The sequence below is a fragment of the Chelonia mydas genome, chromosome 11, assembly GCF_015237465.2.
Source record: "Chelonia mydas isolate rCheMyd1 chromosome 11, rCheMyd1.pri.v2, whole genome shotgun sequence".
Lineage (NCBI taxonomy): Eukaryota > Metazoa > Chordata > Testudines > Cheloniidae > Chelonia > Chelonia mydas.
Genome location: NC_051251.2, coordinates 18,482,632 through 18,506,326, shown reverse-complemented (window position 1 = coordinate 18,506,326; position 23,695 = coordinate 18,482,632). Strand labels below are relative to the sequence as shown.

Below are 23,695 nucleotides of genomic sequence, written 5' to 3'. Positions count from 1 at the left end.
ATTGAACCTGGTGATATTCTAAATAACAAGAACTCTCACCCATGCTTGTAGCTATTTCCATTGCTTCACACTGACTCAGCAGACATTTTGGGTTTCAGAGTGACACACAGACAGAGTGACAATCCTGGAATTTTATTATGAAGATGGAGGGAGGGGATAGTTTCCAGGACACTCTCCCCCTCCTGTTAGCTGTTGTGAGAGAACCTAAGGCCTGTTCTACACTAGAAAATTAGATCAGTTTAACTGCATTAGTCAGGGGTATGAAAAATCCATACCCCTGGTCGGCATTGTTAAACTGACCTTAGTCTCCATGTAGATAGTGCAAGGTCCACGGAAGAATTCTTCCATTGACCTAGCTACCACCTCTTGGGGAGGTGGATTACCTGTGCAGATGGGAGAATCCCTCTCATCAGGGTAGGTAGTGTCTGAACTGTAGCATTTTAAGTGTAGGCAAGCCCTAAGTAAACTAAGAAAGTAAAGAGTCCTCCTTAGCCTTTGTTTCAGCTCCAGTGCCTTCCTTTGCAACTGCTCATAGTATTTTACAACAACCATGTGAAACTGATAGAATTCTTGTTTATTTTCAAACATGGTTCACAGTAGTGAACTGTGAAACTGACCAGTGTTAATTTCATTCTGTGGCTTGGAAAAACCCTGAGAATCCACAGAGATGCTGGGGCAATCTGTCTCCAGTCTTGAAAAGATGCAGCTGTATTTCATCACATCTGAAAGTTATCTCTGCCTCCGTGACTTATTTTTACTTGTTAAATGAAATTTAATTTTGCAGAATTTAGTTATCTTAGTCCCCCCATGCTTGGCAGGCACATAGGGAGTGGACATTCCAAGACAGGTATCTAAATTATATATGGACACAGTCCTAATAGTAGCATATCATTTAATATTATAAGCAAACAAACAATCAGTGTAGTGAAGTAACTAACATCAGACATCTCTGTCAAACATGATGGGTAGAGGCAGTTAAGGACATTGGCCAATGTGTCAATTGAGAGCAATATGAAATAGCTGTAATTTTATCATTCATTATTTTGTACTATATGTCTCAAAATCTGAAATTGCTGTGTACTATCACACACAACCTGGGATTGCAACAACATGCATATATTCCGAACAAATATTGTAGGATGTACTGTTTCTCACTGCAATCTGGAAGCTAGTACTGGTCTTACTGAGAATAACACTAGACGGATAAATTCTGAAATGGAAAAATTCCAGTTGATATACATTATAACATGTATAAAGATAAGATTTGTTTATGGAAGATGAAAGTAGAAGTCAATTTCTGTTTCAACTGTAAAAGTGGCTGGAGGAAACTTCAGAACAAGTAATTACTCCTATTCACAGCTATCTGATTTTTCTGACAGCTAGATATATAATATGTAGCTGAAGGGGTGGAGAACATTGCTTCATCCTCTGTGAAAAACGGTACAATAGAAGATACAAAGCTTCTGTTGAACATGTAGATGGATATCACATTTAATGTAATGCTAGATTGGACCTGATTTAATACCTTGTTCTAAACTCTATCATAAATATGTTTTTAGAAGAATTAACATTCTGGTAGTATTTATAACAGCATTCAATCTATTTCTGGTGAGTTTCAATCATAATGCAGATGACAATAAAACTAGCTTTTGTTCTTAATCTATCAAGCTATTAGTCTGTGTTTTTAATCATTAAAATGAATCTGTAGATAAATGCAATTTTAATTATTTTATCTGTTGCATTTACTGAAACATTTCCCTTTTTTGCATCTAGGTGTATGATAGCTGATGAGGTAAGTTATTTTCCATCTTCCTATCTAATATCATTTATATTACTGTTGACTTTGTTAAGAATGTCTCTTTTTTGGGGGAAGGGGCGGGGTGGGCTAAGAATGAGAGAGGCATTATTATAATGCTCATTAGATTCAATGAAGCTATCTAAGTAAGGAAGTGAAAGTTGAGATTGTGACTGCCTGGTTTAAAAGCAGATTTGAACAACTTGTTTTTAAAGATCAATTTTAATTGCTTATTATGGATGTTAAAGCTCCTCTCCTGAAAAATCCTTAAAATATTAACTTTACTTATGCAGTAGTTTTAAGAATTCTGTCACTGTGTAGATTGCTATTTTTAAGCCACAAATAAACAATCTTAAACTGAAGTGACACCTGTTTTAAACAAAAAGAAAAGGAGGACTTGTGGCACCTTAGAGACTAACAAATTTATTTGAGCGTAAGCTTTCGTAAGCTACAGCTCACTTCATCAGATGCATTCAGTGGAAAATATAGTGGGGAGATTTATATACATAGAGAACATGAAACAATGGGTGTTACCATACACACTGTAATGAGAGTGATCGCTTAAGGTGAGCTATTACCAGCAAGAGAGCGGGAGGAGGGAACCTTTTTGTAGTGATAATCAAGGTGGCCCATTTCCAGCAGTTGACAAGAACGTCTGAGGAACAGCGGAGGTGGGGGGTGGGGGTGTGGAATAAACATGGGGAAATAGTTTTACTTTGTGTAATGACCCCTCCACTCCCAGTCTTTATTCAATCCTAAGTTAATTGTATTCAGTTTGCAAATTAATTCCAATTCAGCAGTCCCTCGTTGGAGTCTGTTTTTGAAGTTTTTTTGTTGAAGAATTGCCACTTTTAGGTCTGTAATCGAGTGACCAAAGAGATTGAAGTCTTCTCCAACTGGTTTTTGAATGTTATAATTCTTGACGTCTGATTTGTGTCCATTTATTCTTTTATGTAGAGACTGTCCAGTTTGACCAATGTACATGGCAGAGGGGCATTGCTGGCACATGATGGCATATATCACATTGGTAGATGTGCAGGTGAACGAGCCTCTGATAGTGTGGCTGATGTGATTAGGCCCTATGATGGTGTCCCCTGAATAGATATGTGGACACAGTTGGCAACGGGCTTTGTTGCAAGGATAGGTTCCTGGGTTAGTGGTTCTGTTGTGTGGTGTGTGGTTGCTGGTGAGTATTTGCTTCAGGTTGGGGGGCTGTCTGTAAGCAAGGACTGGCCTGTCTCCCAAGATCTGTGAGAGTGATGGGTCGTCCTTCAGGATAGGTTGTAGATCCTTGACGATGCGTTGGAGAGGTTTTAGTTGGGGGCAGAAGGTGATGGCTAGTGGTGTTCTGTTATTTTCTTTGTTGGACCTGTCCTGTAGTAGGTAACTTCTGGGTACTCTTCTGGCTCTGTCAATCTGTTTCTTCACTTCAGCAGGTGGGTACTGTAGTTGTAAGAATGCTTGATAGAGATCTTGTAGGTGTTTGTCTCTGTCTGAGGGGTTGGAGCAAATGCGGTTGTATCATAGAGCTTGGCTGTAGACAATGGATCGTGTGGTGTGCTCTGGATGAAAGCTGGAGGCATGTAGGTAGGCATAGTGGTCAGTAGGTTTCCAGTATAGGGTGGTGTTTATGTGACCATCGCTTATTAACACTGTAGTGTCCAGGATGTGGATCTCTTGTGTGGACTGGTCCAGGCTGAGATTGATGGTGGGACGGAAATTGTTGAAATCATGGTGGAATTCCTCAAGGGCTTCTTTTCCATGGGTCCAGATGATGAAGATGTCATCAATGTAGCGCAAGTAGAGTAGGGGCATTAGGGGACGAGAGCTGAGGAAGCGTTGTTCTAAGTCAGCCATAAAAATGTTGGCATACTGTGGGGCCATGCAGGTACCCATGGCAGTGCTGCTGATTTGAAGGTATACATTGTCCCCAAATGTGAAATAGTTATGGGTGAGGACAAAGTCACAAAGTTCAGCCACCAGGTTTGCCGTGACATTATCCGGGATACTGTTTCTGACGGCTTGTAGTCCATCTTTATGTGGAATGTTGGTGTAGAGGGCTTCTACATCCATAGTGGCTAGGATGGTGTTTTCAGGAAGATCACCGATGGATTGTAGTTTCCTCAGGAAGTCAGTGGTGTGTCGAAGATAGCTGGGAGTGCTGGTAGCGTAGGTCCTGAGGAGGGAGTCTACATAGCCAGACAATCCTGCTGTCAGGGTGCCAATGCCTGAGATGATGGGTGTCCAGGATTTCCAGATTTATGGATCTTGGGTAGCAGATAGAATACCTCTGGTCAGGGTTCCAGGGGTGTGTCTGTGCAGATTTGTTCTTGTGCTTTTTCAGGGAGTTTCTTGAGCAAATGGTGTAGTCAAGAAACTCCCTGAAAAAGCAGAAGAACAAATCCGCACAGACACACCCCTGGAACTCTGACCATGGGTATTCTATATGCTACCCATGATCACTCTCGTTACAGTGTGTATGGTAACACCCATTGTTTCATGTTCTCTGTGTATATAACTCTCCCCACTGTATTTTCCATTGAATGCATCCGATGAAGTGAGCAGTAGCTCACGAAGGCTAACGCTCAAATAAATTTGTTCGTCTCTAAGGTGCCACAAGTCCTCCTTTTCTTTTTGCGGATACAGACTAACACGGCTGCTACTCTGAAACCTGTTTTAAACAGATAGTTGCAAATGTGAATCTATGCAATGCAACAGCGCAAGTGTACTTAATAAAGTAATACATGATTCTCAGAGAATGAAACAATGATTCTTTGACTTCTTAGGGAAATGTAAATTCTTTGTATGATACAGCATGGTACCTTTGACTGTGCTGTGTAATCAAAGTACCATATAGCGTCAAGGCAAAGTGAGTCAGGGGCCCATAGGGTTCTGTGGCCTTTTGGGTCCAGAATGTACTTCGCAGAGTGAGTTTCCTCTCAACAGCTCCTCCTCCTTTATATTGAGGGAGCTCCAGCTCAAGCACTTCTACTAATCTCAACTGCAACCTTGTTTTCCGGGAAAAGGCGATCCGATAACCAGGTCCAAAACCATTTAGAATTCAAGATGCATGAATCAGAGTCTATAGAAACTAGTCTTCCAGGTTAAAAAGTGGTTTGAGGCTTGTGTGTGGTTTTTGGTTTGTTTTGTTTTTTTTGGCATGTTGAATTAAGTACTACTGGTCGATAAAAACTCAAGAAGGAACCATTTTAAGAAATATATTTTGAAGTTGCTATATTATTTTAAACATATCAGTTTCTTCTTTACCTGTAGCTCAGTATTTTATCTCTCAGTGATGATTTTCTTCTTTAGGCTGTGAACCAGTTGACTCGCTCACCTCCTCTGAATTTATCTTTTTATTGACTTCTTTTGGGGTGCTCAGCCTATTTAAGATTATGTGCACCATCTACTGTAAATAAAATGATTACTAACTCAAAATTGCAATGAGGAGATTATCTGTGATTTGTCTTAATTATCCTGTAGTTATAATGAACTGAATCATAGTTCTGTATTTCAGTTGTTGTACTGTTCTTCATATGGATAAAATGTTTATAATATTCCTTATTAATTTAATTTTAATTTCCATCTACTTCAGTTGGTTAAAATATACTAATGTTTATAATTAACACTACTATTAATTTTTCATCTTGGGTACACACTTCATAAATTGTGCATTCAGTACTTCATTTAATAGAGAATTATTATCCATTTGTATTATCCATAAATTGAAATAGTGTAGAAAGTTAGATACCAAAAATATTCCTGCCTAGAAAGATTTGCAATCTGAAAGCACTGTGATTAGCTATTGTTCTACTTTTACGGTCAGTGCTGAAAAATCTACATTGATAACTAGGGCCCTGCCAAATTCATGGCCATGAAAAACACGTCATGGACCGTGAAATCTGGTCTTTTGTGCTTTTACCCTACACTATACAGATTTCATGGGGGAGACCAGCTTTTCTCAAATTGGGAGGCCTGACCCAAAATGGAGTTGCAAGGGGGGGTCGCAAGGTTATTTTAGAGGGTTGCGGTATTGCCACCCTTACTTCTGCACTGCTTTCAGAGCTGGGCAGCCAGAGAGAGGCGGCTGTTAGCCGGGCGCCCAGCTCTGAAGGCAGTGCCCTGCCAGCAGCAGTGGAGACGTAAGGGTGGGAATACCATACCATGCCACCCTTACTTCTGCGCTGCTGTCTTCAGAACTGGACAGCTGGAGAGTCCCAGCTGCTGACTGAGGGCGCAGCTCTGCAGGCAGCAGCACAGAAGTAAGGATGGCAATACCATACCATGCCATCCTTACTTCTGCACTGCTGCTGGCAGCGGCTCTGCCTTCAGAGCAGGGCTCCCAGCCAGCAGCCACCACTCTCCAGCTGCCCAGCTCTGAAGGCAGTGCAGAAGTAAGGGTAGCAGTATAGCAAGCACTCCCCCCACCCGCCCTACAATAACCTTGCGACCCCTCCAGAACTTCTTTTTGGGTCAGGACTCCTACAACTACAGCACCGTGAAATTTCAGATTTAAATAGCTGAAATTAGGACATTTTACAATTTTTAAAATCCTATGACCGTGAAATTGACCAAAATGGACCGTGAATTTGGTAGGGCCCCATTGATAACTGAAGAAAGTGCTTTCCCATTAAAATATCTTCATTGTTCCCATGCAGCCTTTTCATTTCCACAAGCTCCCAAATGGACTCCAGTCCAAAAAAATGTATTCTTAGCTTTTTGGTAGGATTTTACACCAATCAGTTGTCTGCATTACATATTTTTGTTGTGGATTTTCATCAAACCACTTAAACCATTCTTCTTGTCTATAACCTATTTCAGAAATATTTTCATTGCAGAAAATGGCATAAATACATATTTTATCCAATAACTATTTTTCATATCAAATATCAACTCCAAAGAACCATGTCTGTCTGCTAATGTAGGAATGTTCCCAACAGTATACTCTCAAGTGATTTGTCTAATTAATTTTTAAATAACTCAAGAAATGGTACTCCCATCATTTACATTTGAAGACTATTCCATAGCAAAGTAATTCTTATCAATAGAAAATGTTTCCTGATGTTCAGTCTAATTTATTTATTAATTGTTTATTGCATATCTCATCCTGATTTTCCTAGTTATATTATATTCCATGGGCTACCCTCTCTTGTTCAGTTTTCCCGTGCATAAAATAAGGGTTATAAAACTTCTGTACATCACATAAGTATTGAGGATTGATTTTAAACTTTTGTCCAGTGTTTAAGATGAAAAATGCTTTGTAAGTGTTAAGTATCTTCATCCTTCAAATACTTGTAAAAGATTATAACATTCCTCTGCCCTCTTAATTGTCATTTGGCCAAGCCCTACTATGGATATTATAAACTTTCCTCATAAGTCAGTCCCTCAGATGTGCCAGTCCCTTCTGTTGCTCCTCTCTATTTTCTCTTCTGCTTGTTCATATCTTTCTAGTGTTGAGGTGCCCAGAAATAATGTGGTTATTCCATTTGTAATATTACCAGAATTGGAAGTGAGGGATTATCATCTCCCTTTTCTGTGTCTATATATGTAACTCCAAATTTCATTCCATTTTTGCTACCATATTGCATTCCAAATTAACATCCAGTGTACTGTTGCCTTAGGCCTCTCAATATTTGTGGCGGTGGGGTGGTGTATCTATATACACCTCTCTCTAAAAATTTAATCTTTTCTTTCTAAAGGGCCTACCACCACCAATTCTTTTTTTTTTTCTTCCCAATGTCAGTAGATTTGTCTACATCTTAGTGTCATTGCTATGAGATCTCCCAGTGGTGCCTGGGGTGGAGCCTTAACTGTGTTGACTAGTTATTGAGATCTCCTTAAATGAAGTCACTAAGATACTATACTGAGATACATATCTGAGCTGATCATGTCTTTACTGTGAGTATTCACACAGCACTGATTAAGTTTCCAAAGTCTTGTTCCAGAATGCACTAGACTCCATGGGAAATCCAAGCAAAATTATTTGGGGCCAGCCTCTTCTTTAGTAGTTCAAAAGATCTTATCAGGAATCTGAAGGGTAGGTTCCCAGCCTTAGTTGTTCCTTCTAGGAATATTCAGATATGTTGGCATTTTTAACAGGAGTCTTAAATTCAAGACCTTAAGAGTTCATATCTGCCATCTCTTACCTCCTTTGTAATGTACTTTGAGATCTACTGATGTAAAGTACTATATGACAAATAGGTGGTGGTATTATTATTTATTATTATTATCTCCAATGTTGGTGGCCCATTTGAGAGGGATTCTTATCCTTATATTGCCATGCTTTTTGTGCTTTTTCATTAAAGGCCCAAACATTGAGCCTTCAGCTTTCCACCCTATCAAAGGTTACCTACCTAGAGTTATATTGGCCTCTTTTTGAATCTGTGGTATAGGAATGGTACCTCTCAGCCTCTGTTGATGAAAGTAACACTTGCTATTTTGTTGGCTTGCTATGTCAAGACTGAATTTTCAGTGTTGATTCTCCTTATGTTTAAGTTTATCTGGCATTACATTTACCTCTGTAACTTCTGTCAAAAAAACAATAATTTCATGTTAATAAAATGTTGAGTATGCTTATCATCGTTACCAATTAGTGTTTCTCCTCCAGAAGAGGTTTCACATTATATTTGACTTACACTCAAAAATACTGATGGCCTAAGAACTTATTTCTAGGATCCTAAAAGAGGATTGTAGGCCACTAAAACCACCTTCTTCCATTGAATTAAGGGCTATATTTGTAAGGCATACTAGCAAGCAAGAAAACCTTCTCTAAATGACTGGGGCCATTATAAAAGTGATATGGGCTCCCTTCTGGGAAGTTAGGGCTCAGATGATATCATGAGGAATATAGCACTTGATCCTCTCTTCACTCCTTCATCAATCATCATCTGATGGATCCATCCCTCTGTTACGTACCTCACCCTCTCTTAATGGCTCCTGACCAAAGGAGGTTGTGCTAGGCTCATCAAGTAAGCCCACTTCACTACAGTACTTCAGCTTGTTGTTTTTGAACTGGTTTTTTTGTGGGGTTTTTTTTTTGTGGGAGAAGACAGGACATTTGAGAAAGGAACATTACTTAGTGGTAACTTTATCTTTCTGTTCTTCAATCCTGTATTCCTCTCTTTTTCTTACAGTTTCTTAATTTGGAATATTCTCTACTTCTTCCTTGACTCTGGGCTATGAGGTATGGAGGCTGGGTTTATATACCCTCTGGGAGTTTGCAGTCTGCTCTTTGTGATCTTGCTTCCAGTAGGTGGAGCTAAAATGCTTGCTATTATGGACTGTTCCTTTGTGGGATGACAGAAGAGGAAGGACTTCAACAAATTGAATTAAAGACATATAATTCTCCCTTTTCTGACAGGTTTCAGAGTAACAGCTGTGTTAGTCTGTATTCGCAAAAAGAAAAGGAGTACTTGTGGCACCTTAGAGACTAACCAATTTATTTGAGCATAAGCTTTCGTGAGCTACAGCATCCGATGAAGCGAGCTGTAGCTCACGAAAGCTTATGCTCAAATAAATTGGTTAGTCTCTAAGGTGCCACAAGTACTCCTTTCCCTTTTCTGACATTACTCCAGAATTAATAAGAAGTTTCTTGTGAACTCCAGAGGCATTGCCCCAAACTCGTATTACAGAGCTGCTACAGAAAGATACAGTTCTCATTAACTGCAGTGCCAAGGTTGGAATTTTGTTTTCACAGAATTACTTGCTGAGCCATAAATCAGTTCATCATCTAGAAAGATGTATTGTGATCTACAAAATGGGAGTACATTTTCATAGCCAGCTAGTCAAAGGAGATTTTTAAATGGTCACTTTAAAATGTTTTTGTAAAGTTCTAGGGTATTGATGGGATAAATAAATCTAAATAAAAGCCCAGACAGTTATACTGTTAATCTAAAATGTATGCAAGAAATGCATATTTCTACTTGTTTGATGCAAAAAATTATCAAATTTGAAAATGTATTTTGTAAACTCTCTTAAATTCATTTCTCTTAAATATAGTTTGATCATAAAACTTTTTTCCTTCACATTACATCTTATAATTTTTACAGTTTTTTTAAATTGACTCTTTATCTGCATACAAACTGGATACTATTCCATGTAAAATAATCCGATACAATTTGAGTATAATTTAGTAGAAAAAAGATTGCTATAAGTTGAAGTTAAACATCTGAAAGAATTGTCCAATGGCTGAATGTATTTTCTGTGGGCCTTTGGGAGCTCAAGGAGGTGAAGATTTTTGGCCTCCCCGCCCCTACTACATTCATTATGTGCTTGCTCCAAAGCCTACTGAAGTCAATTGGAGCATTTCTATCAGTTTTAATGGGCTTTGGATCAGGCCCCAAGAACTTTTGACCAGTTTATTTTGAATTTAATTGAAAACCATGCTTTGCAGCTTCTTTCCACAACACATTAGCTTGCCCCTTCTACTCATTTCTCCCTTCTACTGGTCTTCTCTCCCTCAATTTTTTTTTAACCCATCTACTTTGGGCTCTTTTGAAAGGCGTACAGGTTATGCTCACCTTTCAAATGCAGATAATGCCTTTACTTTTTCTGTGTGTCTTTCTTAGATGGGACTGGGGAAGACAATCCAAGCAATTGCCATTTCCTACTACTATAAAAAGGAATGGCCTCTCTTAATAGTAGTCCCTTCATCTCTGAAGTACCCTTGGATTGATGAGATGGAAAAATGGATTCCAGAACTCTGTCCAGATGATATCAGCATCATTCAGAACAAAACTGACATTGGGTGAGTGAAGTTTCTTATTCTCCACAAAAGTCTGTTGCGATTTGTTCAGTGAACACCTGCAAATTAAATTAAATTCACACAGCCCAACATCTAGAAAAGCAAATGATGGTCTTGTGCACAAGACTCGGAGTTAGGCAACATGGGTTTTATTTCAGGCTATACCAGAATTCTCATGTGACCTAAAGAAAGAAACTTAACTTCTTAACTTTTAGTTTCGCCATTAAATGCAAGCTATAATGCTTCCTTATCTCAGAAGAGTGATTTTAAAATTTAGGCCAAGATTTTCAGTTTAAGCCAGTTTTTAATCTCAAAACCAACATAGTGATTTACAGTAATGTCTGGATGGACTTATAAAATGTCTTTCTTGGACAAGGAAAATTGCTCTTGCTGATGTCTGAGGAATGCCAGCAAATGACTTGACTACTCATAGAGACATCTACTGCAGGTAGAGTCCACTTGGAATTATTCAAAACATTTGTACCCTTCCCTGCGATGACCAAATAACTCCAACATAAAAATAGCCTGGAAATATTTGAAAGTGCCGGGAAAAAAATTACCATTCGATGTTAAGAGACAGTTGACACTGACAATCAACTGAGATCAGCAAGAATGGTCTCAAAAGCTGTGCTTTGACTCTGAGTTGAGCTATTTCATTTGCAAAGGCGTTGAAGCACTCTGTGCTTCATTGCAATGCCTTGTTGGTGCTTAGTATCTATCAGAAACCAAGATGTGGAGGGTCTGGCCTAGTAGTCAACATGGTGGCAGCCAGGCCAGGAATCAGAGCCAAAGGTTGGAACCAGAATAAGGATTCAAGCGCACATTCAGAACAAAGCAAGCGTAGGGCTGGGAACAGGGCTGGAGTGGGCTGAGGGCGGTGGAGTCTGTCGCTGCTATCAGGCAGGGAACAGTGCCAAGCCATAAAATGGCATCGGGCAGACTGAGCTGCTGTTTCTCTTTTGAGACTTATAGAGTCTCTAAACCAGCTCCTAGGTTGTGGATTGGCTAGAGGCTAGCACAGGAATAACTAATCACTGCATGTGCCTTTATCAGACTCTAGTTCAGGGATAAATCAGAGCATCAATTCTGAGGGTGAAGTTCAAACCAAGCCTATCTTGAAGTTCAGGTTGAAGATACCATGTTCAACTCAAACCATGCCTCATCTGTCTCCCAACTCTTGACCAAAATAGGTCAAACCCAGCTTAGTTTTTGCACTAAGTCACATCTCAAAGTTCAGGATGCTGTTGACCCTTGATCTGAACTTGGAGAGTCTATAGTTTTGAGTAAAATGTAATCTATTTCTTAAATACGCTTATGGAAATAATAATGGACATTATTGAAGCTGTAATAGCAAGTAAAAGAGCCAAAATATATTTATTAAAAATAAGCTTTGCTGTAGGTTTTAACTGCTAAAGGCTTAGAGTGAGGTGTGGTGGAAGTTAGCATGTGCATGACCAAAGGTTCTGAAATTATACGTTCTTCGCCTAAGGTTATAAAACTTATTAATATGTATTTTGTAATAGTTTAATAATGCATCTTATGGTAGCCAGGTGAACCACAAGCAAACAGATGGTAGCATCTGTTGTATTAATTTAGGTGGTGTGACAGGGTCGGGCCAGATGGCTACCGGAGAGTGATAGAAGGCAGATATATTAGCCCCAGGTTAAATATGTCCCTTTCCTCTAGGTAAGGTAACAGGGAAGGTTCCAGAACAATCAGGAACTTTCTGGAAACAATTAAGGCAGACAGGCTCATTAGAACACCTGCAGCCAATCAAAAAGCTGCTAGAATCAATTAAGGCAGGCTAATCAGGGCACCTGGGTTTAAAAAGGAGCTCACTTCAATTTGTGGTGCACATGCGAGGAGCTGGGAGCAAGAGGCACAAGAAGCTGAAAGTGAGAAAGCATACTACTGGGAGACTGAGAAGTACAAGCATTATCAGACATCAGGAGGAAGGTTCTGTGGTGAGAATAAAGAAAGTGTTGGAAGGAGATCATGGGGAAGTAGCCCAGGGAGTTGTAGCTGTCACACAGCTGTTACAGGAGCCACTGTAGACAGCGGCAATCCATAGGGCCCTGGGCTGGAACCCGGAGTAGAGGGCGGGCCTGGGTTCCCTCCATCCCTCCAACTCCCTACTTGATACCGGAGGAGTTGAACTGGACTATGGCTTCCACCAGAGGGGAAGGTCTCTGGCCTGTTCCCCGATCCACTAGGTGGATCAGCAGAGACTGCGGGGATTGTTCTTCTTCCTTTCCCCATACTGGCCAGTGATGAGGCTAACTGAGTGAATGGCAGATTTGAGCCACAAAAGTGGCCAAACTGAGGGCTGCTGTGAACCTCTGAGGTGAGCAAATCCACCGATAAGCACAGGACCCACCAAGGCAGAGGAGGAACTTTGTCACAGTTGTTGTGTTACTTTAGGTGGTTAATATAACCCAGTCACTGTCCAACATTAAACAGTGATAAACAAGTTTCGGGGTTTGGTATATAGACACTTCAGCTTGCTTTAATACCATAGCAAATATATCATTAAAAATCTTCTTAACCTTTTATTAAAGATTAAAAAAGAAAAACAGTTAACCCATTTGAAACGTAAAGTATTACATATTACTTTCATTTTAACAACATCCCTTGTTCCCATTCCATTTAGCTGGAGAGAGTTTTTAGAAGGAAAACCTCCCTTGTTTGACAGTCTCTTAGATGGTATCAAAGACGGTAATAACTGTCCTTTGGGGCTAAAAGAGAAGAAGTTAATTGAGATGGGCTGAAGCTGCTTTTGTCGCTGCTGTTGTTGAAGTCCAATTCTGTTTCATCCCAGCTGTGCCTGGGGTTCAGTTGGAGCCAGCAGAGGTGGTGATATCATCTGGGTCCCTCTCTCTGGTCTGGTCTGGTCAGGACATCTCTCAGGATCAAGATGACAAAGGCTCAGGGGGTCCCAGGAGATGCTGGGGGTGGCAGCCATGATGGTGAAGCTCACTCCAGTAGCCAGTTTTTCCTCCCCAAAGTCTTTCTTTAAGGACCCACAAAGGGAGTGGTAGACAGAATATCCCATCCCCTCATTATTTTGTCCACCAGTTAGGCCTAGTTTCTGATGCATCAATTTTGGTTCATTGATTTCTGGCTCCCCACTTTTCTTGTTTGCTAAGCATGTTCTTAACACAGTCGTTGAGTTATATTAGTAAGCCTTTTTGTTTGGACTAATTCAATCTTTCTGTCTCCCTTTTTTACCTTTTCACCTTAGCATTTGTGACATAGGTTATTGTGACATCTTATGAACTTTCACTTACTTTTTACAGTTGAGCTCATAATTAGAGTAAATTTGAAGGCCCAGTTATCACAACACATCTTAGGGACTTTTTGGAATAAGAACTAACCACACTAACATATTAAAATTATTGGGAAATGGACTGATGCAAATGGTTAACTGTCAGAAATGTAATTATGCTAAATCAGAATACCACATATGAACAATCATAACCCTCTCCCACAATACCAGATATGAATAGGGGGCTGAGACTTGATCAGATTTGGTTCCAGATATATGTGGATGGAATGAAAAAGGTGTATAAAAGGTTGTGAAACCTATGCCTAGTTGGGAAATTGAGAATGACAGAGTAAGCGACTCCCAAAACTGTCATCTCCTCTTTTGGTGTGCTCCACTGACTGTTTTTTCCATCTTTGTTTCTAATGGTCTCCATAAGGTTGTAAGTATGTACAATGTAAGACTGTAAGTATGAACAGTGCAGGAAACCACTTTATTATATTTATCTTAGATGTATAGATTTTTCTGTGATGTCAATTATATTTGTCCATATTAACTAACAGTCATAAAGTTTCTGTGTGTGCTTCACCAATCTCGTCTTAATTAACTTTAAGTAGCTGCCTGCAGTTGTAGCATATCTTGCCAGTCAAATAGTTATCTTAGCATCAAGTTTGTATGTAGCTACCCACATGTTTGGGGTGTACTGAATTCATCAGAAGTACATTGGGAGCTTGTGATTCAGTCATTGACATCCTTGATCCATTCTCATGCATCAGTGTATAATGTTATGTGTAATATATCTGTTCTGGGAATGTGAAGTGTTTACAGTACTTTTGTGTGTAGTTTGCCAATGTTGCAGATGCTTGAACAGTTGATATTAGAGAATTTTGACATTTAAACCAATAGGTATAGCAGTTGTATTTGGCCTCATGCACGCTTTCTTAATGGAGATTGTTTCTGTAACACTTTTTCAGCGTATTCACTTTTCTTTCTTCCTTTGTGAGTTAGTCCTGTTATGATAAATGAATAACCAAACCCCTGGATTTTCTTTTCTAGGAGAATATCGACCAGCAAAGTGACAGTTTTGGGTTATGGCCTACTAGCTACAGATGCACAGACTTTAGTAGACACTTTGTACAAACAAAACTTTAAGATAGTTTTGGTTGATGAGTCTCACTATATGAAATCCAGGAATGCAACCCGCAGCAAGATTTTATTGCCAATTGTGCAGAATGCTGCACGAGCAATTCTTCTTACTGGAACTCCTGCTCTAGGAAGACCTGAAGAGGTATTAAAAGTATTGTTCTTTTTTAAAGGGATGATGGTTCATTTATGAAGTATATCATTTTATAAAGCCTGTAGATGTATACAGTTACATGCACTGGGACATTCTGTTACTTCATGCACTTATTACAATATGAAATATGAGTATCCGAAACCAGAAGAGGTTTCTTAATTTTGTGTTGGTTATATTGGGATTTTATAAAATATATTTGTATTTTTGTACTTACTGTTTCAAGCATATCAACAGTCAGAAGGATGACACCAGAGAGTAGCCTTTCAAGGAAAACTAATCTATTTATATATAATTTCTGTGCTTAACTAATACCAATATTTGATAAGATTAGTTGATTCATCTTGAATTCAGTGTGAAATAATGGTTTTTATTCAGTTAACAAGTTCTCAATAATTGATTTATCTTCCCAGCGTGTGAAAATCAAGTAGGTATGATCATTTTTACTTAATATTTTCACCGAACATTATTTAGTGTTGGGAATGCTCTAATAAAAACTGGGAAAAAAGCTCTATGAATCCCTGAAATTTCTCAGATCATGACACAAAAGTATTAATACAATTGCCCATCAAGAATTCTGATCTAGGGTAGCAGCAAATAGTATGATTCAAGTCCCATGTCTTCAACATTACCAATGGGATCAGAACAGTATCTACTAGGGCAGCATTATTTCCCGTAAATGTAAACAAACTTGTTTGTCTTAACTATTGGCCGAAGAAGAAGTAGGATGCCAGTGGCTGGGAGGCAAATAAGCAAATTATCCCTGTTGTAAAAACTACATTATATAATATTCCTGAGGGAATTCAGTGCAAAAAAATGAAAAATTCTGCATCAAAAAATGAATTCTGTGCACAGTATTTAAAAATTCTGCAGAATTCTGCATATTTTATTTGTCAAAATAACACTATATAATCACACCATTTTCAGTTATTTACTAACAAATATTTTGAAATAAATTACCAAAATAATTTAAAATGGTGTGGTTATATTGTTGTGTTTCTGTTATTTTGACAAATAAAATATGCAGAAATGTGCATAATTTTAAAATTTTTAATGTTTTGGTGCAGAATTCCCCCAAGAATACCAAGGTTCTGTGTGGCGCAGTCGGGGTGCAGGCAGTTTCTTGCGGGGGTCTGAGTGCAGGGGGAATCTAGATGCACAGGGGCTAGATGTGGGGTTTGGGTGCAGGGGGAATGGGACTCTGCAGGGGTGTCCAGGTGAAGATTGTTAGGGCTCAATGGGAGGGGGCTGGGGGAGTGGGGCTTGGTGAGGTGGGAGTCTCGGTGTGGGAGGCTCCTGATGCAGGGGTGAATCTTAGCAGGATAGAGGTTTGGGGGCTCAGTGAGGAGGTTCTGGGTGTGGGGGGGGAGGGGCTCTCTTGGGGGAGGTTCCGGGTGTGGAGAGGGGGAACTGTACAGGGAGCTGCTCCCCCTGTCCGTTCAACCCCTGTGCATCCGGAGCCCCCTACACCCAAACTCCCCCACTGAGCTTCATCACACCTGCCCCCAGACACTTCCCCACAAAGCCCGCCCCCGCCCTCCCCCTTTCCCCTGCAGCCAGGAGAAGTTTCTGGGGTTTGATCTGACCCAGCCCTGGCTGCTCTGTGCAGGGAAGGGTAAACTCTGTCTCCGTCCTCCTCCTTCCCCACACCCGGCCCAGCTGGGACTAACATCCCTGGGCAGCTGGGACATCCCCAGACCTCCCTGCCCCCAATGATTTACCTCTCTCGCAGCTGTCTGAACAGATACATCTGAGCTGCTGGGGTGGGGTGAGTGAGCACTGGTGCAGCTTCTCTTTGCTTCCCCACATAAACCATTTTCTGCAAGGAAGCAAAGAGAGTCTCCGGGGGGGGCATTTTTCTGCTGAACCGCAGTGGCACGTAATTCCCCGAGGAGTAAAATATTTTGCTGTGAAATCCTCTGAAGATGTGGCAGAAATGCATTGCATTGTTGATGTGTAGCAGGTAAATAAGGGTAAAATGCTCCTGGCCTAGAAACTGTGTAAAATCTGGCCCAAAACAGTAGCATCTCTTCCACCTGCTGTCTTGAAATAAGCCTTTGGGGAAAGGAAAAGACACTGAGAGGTGTCTAATTCCTGGTGCGGGATCAGGACAAATCATGTGTGGGCTTGGAAACACTGAAATAATACAGGTGATCTGAGAGGATTTGAGGGGGCAGCAGAGTAAATGGGATTGCTGGAGGGCTGTGCATAAATTTTGTCTTATGCCCCTTAAACTGAGGGAATGCCTATACTTCGAGCTGCAGGTGATTCCCAGCTCAAGGAAACATACTCATGCTAGCTCTGATCATGCTAATGTGCTAAAAATACAGTGTAGCCTTGGCAGCCTCGGTTAGGTGCTAGCTGACCTGAGTACATACCCATTGTTTCAGTTGGCTAGCCTCGCCTGCCACTCATGCTGCCATAGCTACACTCTATTTTTAGACAGCTAGCTCATTCAGAGCCATTTGAGTATGTTTCCTTGAGCTGGGAATTGTACACTCAGCTGGAAGTGTAGTCATACCTACAATGTCTCAGAGGGTACTTCCTGTGCACCTGGAGGGCCTCGAAAGTAACACAGTTTGAGTGGATACTTCTGACAGAGAATCCTGGATGGTCTCCACACCCCCTTTCTTCATTACCTCCTTTTAGAGATTGAAAGTTGTTCCATTGTTCCACTTTTCTGGGATATGATGTGCATGAAATTCCCAGTCTAAATAAAGAAATTCCTGCTCAGGCAAAAATACCAAACAGTATGCATAACATATCTAATCTGAAATGCAGCAAAAACTAATCTGGCTAATAGGTTAATTACATTTAATAAATAATGTTCCAAGCACTGAAAGGACATCATTTCTAGCTTCATCCTTATTTCCCTGGCAAAGGGTTAGGAAGAGTGGGCCCAGCTTCTGATACTGAATATCTTGGATTATTTCTCTCCCCTCCCCCGCCCTTGTCTCTGTGAGGCCATCAGTTACATTTTTTCAGGTTACTGATATGCCACCCATAAACTCCCCTTCAAGGTCTTTCCACAGATGTTCTCTCCTAGGGGGACATAAAATTCCTAATAATGGGTTATTTATTTGTTTCAAGTTTTGTATTTATGTAATGTAGCCTGTAGAAAATAGAGACAGACAAATGATTTATTAAATGAAGATTATTTTTAAATAGTTTTGGTGGAGCTAAGTGTATGGAGAAAAATGTGTTTAAAGATCATTTGTATGGTATGGACCCCTCACATTTTATTATTTATATTGGTGTCTTTGTTTACAGCTTTTCATGCAGATTGAGGCACTTTTTCCAAGAAGATTTGGAACCTGGAATGAATATGCAAAAAAATACTGCAATGCTCATGTCAGGTACTTGCCTTTTTATTTCTCTGTTAACATCTTGTTTTTTATGTTGTGATAAATGAGAAATCCTAATAAGAAAATAATTAAAAGTAAAACATACTGTAATAGGTTGGTTGCCATGCTGCAGCTATACGTTCAGAAACAGCCTAGAGCCTATAGGCAAGGGAGGCTAATGGGCAGTGCTTAATTTGTGTCAGGGCTGAGCCCGGCACTTCTAGACTTGGCAATTCATAGCCCCTGCATCTCCGGGCTTGCTGCATGAGTTATGAATATAAAAAAATTGCTTGAGCCCTGGCATCTCTTTCATTACAAATTAAGCACTGCTAAGGAGCACTGCAGATGTGAGATGCCGTGAAAGGCAGAGGGAGGATTGCACTGTTCTTTCTTGTGTTCTGTGAAAGTCATAGGGACCAGCAAGCTGCTGCTGCTGTTTGTAAATTATTGCTTTGGACAGACCTAGACTGTTTTCTCATTAGATATTTTCGCACTTATTGGATTTTTTTATATATAAAATGTAAGTCCTGATGATGCCAATTTGGTCAAACTGTTAGCCAGTGTGTTAGAAGAATTAAAAATGCAAATAGGCAGGAAAAAAGTCAACAATATTCTTCTTTGAGTGGTTGTAGACATGTATTCTACTTGGCATGTTCGTGCCTACTGTACTGGAGATGGAGACTATTTTCTCACAGCAGTACTCGTTGGGGTGGCACATGTGTCCTGTGCCTCCTCATGGCCCCCCCAAGGCTATATAAGGGCGAGTCCACCCCAGTCCTCCCTCATTTTTTTCTTATTGTCAATTACCTTAGTCGTCCCTTTGAGGGGTTTTCTCCTCACGGTTTTCTCTTTGTATCACAGTTTGTTGCTGAGATTTCACTACTGTAAATAGTAGCAACTAGTGCCTGTAGTTTAATGTAGTTGTTAGTTTAGTTAGTTTTATAATGTTGTGATTCTCAACACCGTAGGTTATGCAGCATTCCCTGGGTTTCAAGCACTGCCTGTTTTGTGGGGTCCCCAGCACTGTCCCCCACACATTTCCTTTAGTTAAGCACAGTAAGTAATATATTACACTTTTCTGTAATATCTGTCATTCTTTTAAAAAGAGAACACAGGTATCTAGAGATCTTTACCTGAAACAGCGTGTGATAGAACAGGCTATGAGGTGTCTTGGCACCAGGACCCTCTTTGGATCATTGGCCAGCCTTCCTCAGGCATTCTCTACCTCTGTGGTAGTTGCCAATAGTCTCTGAATTCTGATTCTTCCCTGAGAAGGGGAAGAGTCAATCCATCATCTCCCAAGGTCCCTCATGAAAGGATCCATAAAATGGATCAGAGGCATCCAAAATCGAAGATGTTCATTCCCTATTTGTGGCAAAAATAGGCTCACAGTGTCCACAAGACTCAGATACCTGGGGTAGAGCTGGACCGTCAACTTGTGTCTCCCTGGTACTGAGGTGAGAGGATCCCAGTACCATACCATTGACTCCAGAACCGTCAGTGGTACAGCTGTTGACTTTGATACTTATGGATATCACAGTGGCTCTGCTGCTTTCTGTACTGACAGTCTCTTATGCCTGTGTGGCAGCAACAGATTTGCTCTGTTTGTCAGTACGCTCCGCTCTATTATTACAGGACATCGGTGCATTTCTAACTCCAGGACAGAGACTACTATCACTGACAACTTTGGGATTGACAAAGATGGCTGCTGGGCCAGTATTGTTCTTAGTACCATCAAAATCCTCAGCCTCAGTGTTAGCAAACTCAGTACTAAAGTATCCCTCAGAATTGGGACCAATTCCATCTTGTTCTTTGGCCCCAATAGTGGACACCTTCTCAATACTGGATCCCTCTTTAAGGTCTTCTGCTTCTTGGGATGCCTTTGCTATACCAACCACAGTTCCTCCTCCAGTACTGACATTTCCCCCTCCCCTGTTGGACTATGGACAAATGAGGTCATCCAGTGGCCCCACCAGGTCAGGCACTACTGATGCTCACTGACTATTCAGCGGGTTCCACCCACTCTGATTAAGAGTCCTTCAGCTCATCTCCATTATCACCTTGGTGAAAGCAGCCCTTTATATCCTCCACACACCCAACTGAGGGAAAAGATCAGCACCAAGAGCACAGTTGCTCTTATAACAAGGACACACCTTCTTGGAAATGTATGTATTGGCCTCCTGTGCCTTATGCCATTTTGCAGTGGCTTCCCTGGGCCCTGTGGGGTGCCCCTTGTTCACATAGATCTAAATCACTACCCAGTGGAAGGGAGATCCCCTTATTGAGTGGACCAGCTCCCAGAATGGCCTGTGATACAGGTACTGGACAATGCCTGTCCTCTCGAACCACCGCTGTTGGAGGAGTCTTTGCCAGAGAATCAACCTTAGCCTCAAGAAATTAACATCACCTCCAGCAATTCTGTGCTCATCTTCCCTAGACGACTCAGTGGTCTGAAGTTCATCTTCTCCACCCGCCAGAAGATTTAAAATTCTATCAGGACTTACTTAGGAGAATGGCTGCTTGTCTAGGTACACAAGCTGAACTGGTAAAGGAAAATACACACAAGTTATTAGACATCTTTCAGGCAACAGCTCCAGGAAGAGTAGCCCTGCTGATTAATAACACCCTCTGACAGCCAGTGAAAGCCTTTTGTCTTACACCAGTGTTGCTAGCCCCAACAGTCAAACATATAGACAAACAATACCATGTACCATTGCAAGGCTTTGAATGTTTTGCTCCAACCCACCTCCCTCATCATCATAGCCATTAAAAGAGATTGCAGCAGGGGAGAATTAAGTCGACCCCAAAGAAAGACTGGACTGCTTAGCAAGAAAGATTTATTCTACTACTTTCCTCCAGATGAGAACAGCAAACCAACAAGCTCTCCTAGTGAAGTATGATATCCTCATCTGGGAAGCAATGTCTAAATTACTAGATGGAAGTGGGAGAATTATCAATAATAATGCAGAATAGGGAGAAGTGTTCAACAAGTATTTCTGTTCTATATTTGGTGAAAAAACAGATGGTACAGTCTCAACATATGGTAATAACACTCTTTCCATTCCACTGGTGTCTCTGGAGGATGTTAAACAGAAGCTACTAAAGTCAGACATTTTAAAATCAGCATGTCCAGATAACTTGCATTCAGGAGTTTTAAAAGAGGTGACTGGACCATTAATGTTGATTTTCAATTAGTCTTGAAGCACTGGGAAACTTCCAGAAGCCTGGAAGAAAGCTAATGATGTGCCAATTTTTTAAAAGGGTAAACGGGTTGACATGGGTAATTATAGGCCTGTCAGCCTGACATCAATCCTGGGCAAGATAATGGAGCTGCAGACACAGAACTCAATAAAGAGCTAAAGAGGGGTAATGTAATTAGTGCAAATCAACATGGATTTATGGAAAATCGATCCTATCAAACTAACTTGCTATCTTTTTTGAAGAGATGACAAGTTTGATTGGTAAAGGTAATAGTATTGACATTACATGGTGGGGGCGGAAAGGGATAGCTCAGGGGTTTGAGCACTGGCCTGCTAAACCCAAGGTTGTGAGTTCAATCTTTGAGGAGGCCATTTAGGGATCTGGGGCAAAAATTGGGGATTGGTCCTACTTTGAGCAGGGGGTTGGACTAGATGACTTCCTGTGGTCCCTTCCAACCCTGATATTCTATGACATAATATATTTAGACTTCTGTAAGGCATTTGACTTGGTACTGCATGACATTTTGATTAAAAAACTAGAATAATATAAAATTACATGGTACACATTCAGTGGGTTAAAAATTGGCTAACTGATAGGTCTCAAAATGTAACTGTAAACAGGAAATAGTCATCGAGTGGGTCTGTTTCCAGTGGGGTCCCACAGGGATCAGTTCTTGGCCCTATCCTATTCAAATTTTTTATTAATGACCTGAAGAAAACATGAAGTCATCAATGTTAAAGTTTGCAGATCGCCCAGAAATTGGGAGAGTGGTAAATAATGAAGAGGATGGGTCACTGATTCAGAGTGATCTGAATCCCTTGGTAAACTGGGCGCATGAATACAATATATGTTTTAATATGGCTAATGTAAATGTATACATCTGAGAACAAAGAACAGAGGCCATACTTCAAGGATTAGGGAATCTATCCTGGGAAGCAGTGACTCTGAAAAAGATTTGGGGGGTGGGAAGTTTGAATCTTTAGCTGAACATGAACTCCCAGTGTGACACTCTGGCCAAAAGAGCTAATGAGATCCTGGGATGTATAAACCAGAATCTTGAGTAGGAATAGAGAGATTATTTTACTTCTGTATTTGGCACTGGTGCAACTGTTGCTGGAATACTGTGTCTAGTTCTGGTGCTCACAATTCAAGAATGATATTTATAAATTGGAGAGGATTCAGACAAGAATGATTAAAGGATAGAAAATATGCCTTACAATGATAAACCAGTGGAGCTCCTTCCATCTATCTTAACAAAGAGAAGGTTAAGGGGTGACTTGATTAGTCTATAAATAACTACATGAGGAAAAATGTAATAATGGGTTCTTCAGTATAGCAGAGAAAGGTATAACAAATTCAGATTGGATATAAGGCATTCTTTTTTAACTGGCTAATTAGCTATTGGAACAATGTACCAAGGGTTGTGGTGGATTCTGTCCAAGGTTATATCTCCCAAATGCTGAGGAAGTGAGATGGTCTGTTCCTGAAAAGGAAAGAAGGAACGAGAAGATTGCTGCTAGTTGCATTGCTGTCCTTGAAGAAGAAATCAAAAGGCTTGTTTCCCTACAGGAGGTTGAGGGTAAAACAAGTGGTTAGAGCGGGAGTTAGATGACCTCCTCTTCTGACAGGTTTCTGTCTCTTCCTGAAGGTGTCAAGTTGCCTCAGCGGATAGAAGAGCTGTCTCTGACATGCTGAGAATATTTGCTGTGGAAGATTACATTGGTGCTTCCGAGCTGCTGGAGTGCATGCTCCCAGGGAGCAGAGAGTAGTGTGTGAATTTTTAAAAGGGTACAACACCTTGTATGTCTTATTTGAAACAAAGATTGTCCATCAAAGGGTAAGCCTTCCGTAAACTGTTGAATATCTGGCACTATATTGCAGAGGCCATTGCAATGGAGGAAACAGCTGTGACGTGGAGGGCAGATTAGAGTGAGCTGCAGCCAGCTGACGATCTGTTAAGAAAGCCCTTAACTCTTTTTTTTGTGTCATCCAGCAGTTTATCTATTAATGCATAAATTTGTAGATTCTAAGGCCAGAAGGGACCATTCTGATCATC

At 40.6% G+C, this 23,695-nt stretch overlaps 1 protein-coding gene across 6 annotated transcripts in view; it reads left to right on the top strand.

Annotated features, from left to right (window-relative positions):
• Window positions 1-23,695, top strand: part of ZRANB3 (zinc finger RANBP2-type containing 3) — a 184,756-nt gene that overhangs the window by 35,516 nt on the left and 125,545 nt on the right. For 4 of the 6 annotated variants that reach the window (XM_043525050.1, XM_043525049.1, XM_043525048.1 and 1 more), the window contains exons 3-6: window positions 1,774-1,792; window positions 10,363-10,541; window positions 14,857-15,088; window positions 18,365-18,450. In XM_043525050.1, the coding sequence (XP_043380985.1) occupies window positions 1,774-1,792; window positions 10,363-10,541; window positions 14,857-15,088; window positions 18,365-18,450 (516 nt within the window). Of the gene's footprint in view, window positions 1-1,773; window positions 1,793-10,362; window positions 10,542-14,856; window positions 15,089-18,364; window positions 18,451-23,331; window positions 23,477-23,695 lie in introns of those variants that run through there. The other 2 variants (XM_043525051.1, XM_043525052.1) reach the window with 2 other exon arrangements.